Raw genomic sequence first — 8,041 nt, forward strand, 5'->3', positions numbered from 1 at the left:
TAAGCAGATCTGGCAACCCAGGTCTAACCCACAGACACAACATTGACCAACATTTTTTTTTCTTCAAAAATGGCAGATCTACAAACGATGTCACGATGCCATGTGGGCTTGTAGACGCTACTTTTGCGCGGCACTCTTGCGTGCCGAAATAAGGCATTCATTAACAACAAAACAACCAATTAAGCATGGAGATACAAGGTTTCTGCCCAACAGTGACAATATGGGGCTCTATTTTTATATCGTTGCTGTCGGGCAGAAACCTCTCATCTCCACATTATAACTTGTTGAGTTTTTTTTCGTAAATGAACGCCCTACTTGATCACACTACAGTGTCATACAAAAGCATTAAAAGTAGCAGATCTTCAAGCTCGAAACGCGTGCTTGTAGATCTGCTACTTTTGCTGCATTTTTATTTTATTTGAATCCCGAAAAAGTAAGAGTTTTGGGCATAATATGAGGTTTCCATATTATATTATGTCGTTATATTTATTTATTTTTCCTTTCCAGGAAAGCACAAGCAGTCAATACAGTCTTAACCCCCCCCCGGTATGTGGTTCATTGAAACCCGTGCAGGTCTATAACCCATACATCTGTACAGATAATGTACACTTCACACCACATCTCTAAGGATCACAACCCACTAGACTAGAGAGCCTTCTGTACCGTCTGCCTCTCTGCTTACCTAACTGTACAGTATCTGTGTACAAAACACTACCAGGCTAGTGCTTCTCAAACAGTTTCATGTCAAGGACAATGTTTAAGAATAATTCAGGGGTGTGTGCCTCTCTCTGTTTGCCAAGAAAGAAACTGTCTCCCAGCTCAACAGCAGAAATCTTCAATGACAACAGACATGCTTCGGTCCAATAAACCCGACGTCTCACAAATGCTGAATCGCAAAGGGAAATGTTCAAACAATAGACAAAAAAAAACAGGTAGCATAAGCAATTCAGCATCGTACATGCATTTCAAACAACCACGGTGCTTACGCCTGCGGGGGGAGAGAGAGAGAGAGAGAGAGAGAGAGAGAGAGAGAGAGAGAGAGCAAAACAAAACACCATGCACAACAAACACTTCTGCAATTTAAACATCTGAACATGTCAGGCAGCTTAGAGGTTAGAGCCGTATATTTTGATACACAGGAAGTATACTATGCACATATACATCAAAAGCACCTACAATGTTTACATCCAGTTTGCTGGAGTTTCTTGGCCTATTGATGTATGACTAATTTGGTTTCATGTGTGAACATGTTTCTTTCAACGATCAATCAATAGATTGTGTTCTGCCTTGGATCAGTGGGACCAAATACTTTAAGTTCTTATACATTGGTATCACTATGAAGGTTTAAAAGAAAAATGCCATGCATTTTTTTTATGTTTTTCTTTGAAATAATTTTACATTATCATTCAAATCTTGTTTTTGTTTTTCTTCAGTTATTTACTGGCCCACTTGCAACACCCTCACGGCCACACAGAGCACCCTGGTGGTCCACACGTTTGGAACCACTGAGTTATGGGATCCAAACCAACCAAACGATCAATCGTTCGCATTGTGGCGCGGCCGTGCTGAGCTGGCCAGCTGTTCGGACGTCGCACGACGGTAAGGTTACTTGCAGTTAAGAAGGGAATCCGAACGGAAGGACAGATGGCTCAAATGAAGGTCGCTGTTATCGACCAGTAGGCCTCCAGACATCAAAATGAGTTTTCCCAGACTTCCCACCACGTTTGTTTTCGTACCTTGCCACTTGCAACTAATGCAAAAGGAAAAGAGAATGCAAGACATCGACCATAGGGCTGCCAGATGTTTTAAATCTGATTCCTTAACATTGATCAGTGACAATTCAGCGTATAAGAGTTTAAAAATCATTTATAATAATTGGGATCAATACAGTTGTATCTCATCTCATCTCATCTCGTCTTATCTTAACCACTTGAACCCCAGCATGCCTATTCTGGGTGGGGCATTGGCGCCAATCTACAAGTGCCGCCAAATTTCCAAACAATGCATCACGATGGCTTTCCGAGCTTGTAAATCAGCTATGACACAGCTATGTTGTTTGTTCTTCGTGTGTGTGTGTGTGTGTGTGTGTGTGTGTGTGTGTGTGTGTGTGTGTGTGTGTGTGTGTGTGTGTGTTCAGGGGAGGGGGCATTGAATTGCTTGACTGAATAGATAGATTGATTGATTGACTATGTACAGATCAAAGAAATGCACACAGCAAAAGTCAAAAGGAAGTGGGGATAACAAGTCGAATAACAATGGTGATAAACACAATACGGTTTTGTGACTGTACGTGAGACATTTAACATCAGCTCGAGCTGCTATGAGCCTTCTCTTAAAGCTTAAAGCTAGGGAGGGCTTAAAGCTAGCCATCGATGGTACAGCCCTGTGAACCCAGCCATATAGGCCTCAGTAGCACATTAGCATTCACACCGTGTCTACAGTGGAACTCACTGACTCCAATTATTGGGTCAGGACCTGGAACCGGCCACCAGCTGCTCGTGCTCGGGCCCTGCTGTGTGACAAGAGACCGGGTCTGTTCACTGTATTGTTTTACCATCTCTTGTTACCACTGTTTGTTCTGTATTCGTCACGGGAGCCAGTCACTTTTTTTTTTGCTTTTGTTCAACAGAGTCTGGCCGATGCCTTGACGTTACAGGCATGAACCAAAATAAAAAGGAGCCAACCTTTATATTTCCCCACCAATCATGCAGAGGATCTGTCCGATTCTTCATATTCCAGCAACATTGCTGGCCCACAATAACCCACAGTAGGTGGCCAGTGACTTTGGCGAGCTGAGATGATGTTGGTTCGAATCCAGCACACAACACCAATGTTTTAAAAAAAAATATATATATATATTTATTTTTTTACCCATTTTTTTACCCAGTGCCTGTCTAAGTAATCCTGGGCGCTACACTCCCTCTGCCAGCCTAGGGAGAGCCTAGAGCCGAGCTCATGCCTCCTTCAATGCATGAGAGCTAGCAAGCCGCTTCTTATCACCTGAGAGGGGGGAGTTTCCCCGGTAGGACGTAACGCGTGGAAGGAACACGTTATTCCAACCAGTTCCTTTCCCCTCCATCAGGCGCCCCGGCTGACCAGGGGGAGGCAGTATAGAGACTGGGATTACTGCATGTTTTTGTGAGGGTACCTACCCTAGGAGACACGGGGAGAACATGCAAACTCCACACAGAAAGGCCCTTTTGCCATCAACACCAATGGTTTTGATAATGTGGATTGTAGAAGTTAAATGGTGGATAGGACTCTATATGAACAAACTTGTTATATCAACAAAACGCATCACATTCTGTTTGTGGGACATGCATGATGCAAAGGTTTTGAAAGTGACCTTTGCTCCGAGGAGCACTTTTTCTAGTTCACATATCATTTGGGCAAGTGTGTTTTACTGGTGTGTTTCAGTCAGGATTTTGTTGCAGCTCATACTTCGACAGACAGACACAGCCATTAGCCAATTAGGGACCAGACAGGAGACTGAAAACGGGAAGTACATCAAATATATTTTAACCACTTAAACCCTCCAATCTTAGCAAAAACGGAACTGAACCGTATGTGGACGGCTTTTTTCCCATCTACACAAAATATCTCTACCACAAATAGTCTACAAGGTCACAGCGACACATCGTTTTTGAGCTTTGTGAGTAGGCTACAGCAACTCGGGTCCGTTTGACTGAGAATATAGGGTTTTAAGTCGTTAAGGACTGACTCTGGATCAGCATTACGCAGGAGTCACAAAAGCAAATTCCCCATGCGAACTGAAAGGTCGCGGGACGAGACTACTCATATATTAATTTGTCAAACTCACGGCATGTACTTTTAAAGGACATATTTACCGTGGTCATTTGAAGGAGATTTCAAACATAAGAGACAACAAGTGCTGGTCACGGCTCACGCTCAATTCAACATCACTCAACATCACTCAGAAAAAAACACCCCCGACAGACATGACAGCAGGAGAAGAGGAGAACTGTCATTCAACAAAGGCGTTTCTATCACCATTTATCAAATCATCGGAGGGGGAAACCTTGTAAGTCCAAAATTGTTACACTTAACCACTTCCACTTGGAAAGAGCAAACCAAGCATATTGTCAGTGGTGGAAAAAGTACTGACATGTTTTACTTAAGTAAAAGTATCAATACCACAATGTAGAAGTACTCTGTTACAAGGAAAAAGGCCTGTGTTCAAAATGTTACTTGAGTAAAAGTACAAAAGTATTGGCATCAAAAGTAAACGTACTAAAATGTTTGAAAATAGCAGATCTACAAGCTCACAACGCGTTGCGATGCGACGTGTTGTGAGCTTGAAGATTGGCTATTTTCAAATAGCCTATGTATAAAATAAGGCTAAAGTGGTTAATGTATGTTTTATAATATAATAATTTATATCTGCAAAGTAACTCAAGTTTAAAAAAATAAAAATAAATGGAGTAAAAGTACAATATGTGCCTCTGAGATGTAGTGGAGTAAAAGTATTGGAAATGGGAAATATTCCAGTAAAGAAAAAGTCCTCAAAAGTGTACTTAAGTACAGTACTTGAGTAGGTGTACTTAGATACTTTATACCAGTGCATATTGTTGCTGCTGGGTAGGAACCCATGTATGTCCAAAATGCCTCCATATTTTATTATTGTTTTAAAAAGTTAATAAAATAGTGAAAATAGCCAATCCTATAGATGTGCTATTTTCACTACTTTTGTGTAAGGCTTTTGGAAGTAAGGCATTCATTTACGAAAAAAAAGCATTACAACGTTGAAATATGGAGGTACAAGGTTTCTGCCCGACAGCAACGAAATGAATCCTTTTATCCATGAAAGGTCATCAAAGCCATAAGTAAAATGACATTTAAATGGAGGATATACAGCATAAATCAGGATATACAGCCTAGATAGGCAATTTACCAAAAGCAAGAGCTGGACATTGTTTATCTAATCATGTTTGTCACAGTCATGCTGTAGGTCACTGGGTCTCAAAGTGGGGTCCGGGGACCATCCCAGGGGTCTTTTGGGGGGGTTCCCAGAAAAATGAGAAACAGTTTAAACACTTAAAGGGTAAGACCACTTTGGTAGAGGTTTGGGTTGTGTAGTTACCTTGCCATGATGTAACCCCAAAGGTGGACAAGAAATCAAAAATAATTGCTCCATTGATTAGAAATTGATAATTCAAAATATGCTCCTCATTGACTTACATTGTACGGTAAAACAGCTCTCAAAGTTACTCTTTTAGCACATAAATGAACCCAAACATAGCTGATTCAGACAATATAGAGCATCACCAAACCCAGTACTGTTTGTTTTTTTAATAAAAATGTCAACTTCCTGTTGATTTTACTATTTGAAGATCTGGATCCGGATCCAGTCCAGGTTTTCTACTTATTAAAAATGGCAAAAACAACAGGAAGTTGACATTTTTATTAAAAAAAAAAACAGTAGGCCTACTGGGTTTGGTGATGTTCTATATTGTCTGAATCAACTTTGTATGCGTTCGTTTATGTGGGAAAAGAGTGACTTTGAGAGCTGTTTTACCGTACAATATAAGTCAATGAGGAGCATATTTTGAATTATCAATTTCTAATCAATAGAGCAATTATTTTTTATTTCTTGCCCACCTTTGGAGTTACATCATGGCAAGGTAACTATGCAACCCAAACCTCTACCAAAGTGGTCTTGCCCTTTAACCCTTTAAGACCTGAGGCGATTCTTAAAAACAGTTTTTGAAAAAAAAAAAAAAAATCAAGATTTTTCAAAAATAGCAGATCTACAAGCTCATAGCGCGGCACTCGGTGCCGCGCTATGAGCTTGTATATCTGCTATTTTTGAATAGCCAAAGAAAGCTAAAGTGACACAGATGCGTTCCAGGTCTTATTTGAACAAATGTTTGCCCATTATACAAGCTCACAATGCATCCTTTTTAGAACAAAAAGTGTAAAATGTCTCGACAAATGTTGTAAAAACTTCTCTTATGGGGGTCCCTGGCACTAAATGCATTCAAATGGGGGTCCCGTACAGCCAAATACATATCAGTTTGGGGGTTCTTGACATGAAAATGCTGTACAGTAGTTAACCGAATAAAAATAACGTTGTCGGGAAGAAACCGTGTATCTCCATACTTCTACAGCTTTCGTAAAATGTATGCCCTTACTTCGTCACACAAAAGTAGCAAACATGGCCGCTCAACCAGCTTGTAAAGTGGCTATCTTTGCTATTTTTTTGGAAAAAACGTTTTGGAAATACAAGGTTTCCACCCGACAGTGACGATAAATAGGAAGCAAGGTGTCCTTCTAGGTTATAGGCAAGGCATTCATGCTCACACATTGACGAAAACAATTGTGTTATACAGATCCACCGATGCCGCTATTGCCATGGCTCTCCACACGTCCTCTCGCACGTGGAAAACAAGCGGCTGAAGGACAAACATGTACGTATGCTGTTTATGGACTACAAGCTCAGCATTCAACACCATTGTCCCAGAAAAGATAGACACGAAGCTCTGAGACCTAATGCTACACCCAAGCAGTGGTGGGAAAAAGTACACAATTGCTTTACTTGAGAGACGTATCAATACTGCAATGTAGAAATACTCTGTGACGAGTAAAAGTCCGGAATTCAAAATTGACTTGAGTAAAAGTACAAAAGTAGTGGTATCAAACTGTACTTAAAGTACCAAAAATAAAGGTTTTTGCATTATGCAGAATGTCCCATTTCAAATTTTCAAATGCATAAAAATCTTTTGAAAATAGCAGATCTACAAGCTCACAATGCCGGATCGGCTATTTTTTTTAGATCGGCTATTGTCAAACGGCCAAAATGTATACAGAGCTTAAGTGGTTAATGTTGGTCTAGTAATAATAACAAAAATATACAAAGTAACTAGTAACTAAAGTTTTCAAATAATTGTAGTGGAGTAAAAGTACAATATTTGGAACCGAGATGTATAGAAGTCAAATTATTGGAAATTGGAAATACTCAAGTACAAATACCTCAACATTCTACTTAAGTATAGTTCTCAAGTAAATGTACTTAGTTACTTTCCACCACTGCACCCAAGCATGTGCGACTGGATACTAGACTTCCTGTCTAACCAAGATCAGGTGGTGAGAATTGGCTCTATTCACATCAGCCACATTATCACTTCCTTCACAGGTGTTACCAATGATACTAATGATGGCTCTGTTCCATTTAGTGTAGCACAGTGGTTCTTAGACTTCTCATAACTCTGAGAGTGTACAAATGGAACCAAATGGACCCTTACGGGTCCATTTGGTTCCATTTGTACACTCTCAGAGTTACACACCCACACACATATGCAGAGTTACACACATATGCACACTATCAGCACCCTGACTCTGTTTGACCTGAATGGAACAGAGCCTTCATTAGTATCATTGACAGCACCTGTGAATTTCTCCACAATATGGCTGCTGTGCGTAGAGCCTATGGGCAGCATCACATCTGACCCCCCTGACCCTCAACACTGCAGCACCCCAGGGATGCGTGCTGAGCCCTCTCCTCTACTCCCTGTACACGCATGACTGCACAGCCACACATGTCTCCAACACCGTCATAAAGTACGCGGACGACACTACAGTGACGGGTCGGATCGTCAACAATGACGAGTCTGCCTATAGAGACGAGATCAACTCACTGGCACTTTGGTGCCGAGAGAGAACAACTACACCCTTAACGTCGACAAGACCAATAATTAAGGAGCTGATCGTGGACTTCAGGAGGCCGCGGAGAGATCATGTGCCCATCCTCATCGATTGAGCTGCAGTGGAAAGGGTCGGTGAGTTCAAGTTCCTCGGAGTGCACATCGAGGAGGACCTCAAATGGTGGAGATGCACACTACACACGTGAGGAAAAAAGGCTCTGCAGCGACTGTACTGGCTCCGCCGCCTGAAGAATTTTGGAGTAGGACGCCGCATCCTCAGGCTGTATACGACAACAGCTCAGTTGAAGGCGTTCTCTATCAGGCTGTGTTTACGGCCTGGTATGGAAAGTGTACGGCCCGAGAAAAGAAACACCTACAGC

General features: G+C 41.4%; 1 protein-coding gene across 1 annotated transcript in view; it reads left to right on the top strand.

The window, feature by feature from the left end:
• LOC311057179 (kelch domain-containing protein 3-like) overlaps window positions 1-7,777 on the top strand; it is a gene marked incomplete at both ends in the record, with an annotated part of 66,449 nt that extends 58,672 nt beyond the window's left edge. The window contains one exon of the mRNA XM_084074130.1: window positions 7,551-7,777. Coding sequence (XP_083930256.1) covers window positions 7,551-7,777 — 227 coding nt within the window. The remainder of the gene's footprint in view (window positions 1-7,550) is intronic.
• Between the last annotated feature and the right edge of the window lie 264 nt (window positions 7,778-8,041).

Source organism: Gymnoscopelus microlampas (genome assembly GCF_963454915.1).
Source record: "Gymnoscopelus microlampas genome assembly, chromosome: 12".
In the NCBI taxonomy this organism is placed as follows: domain Eukaryota; kingdom Metazoa; phylum Chordata; class Actinopteri; order Myctophiformes; family Myctophidae; genus Gymnoscopelus; species Gymnoscopelus microlampas.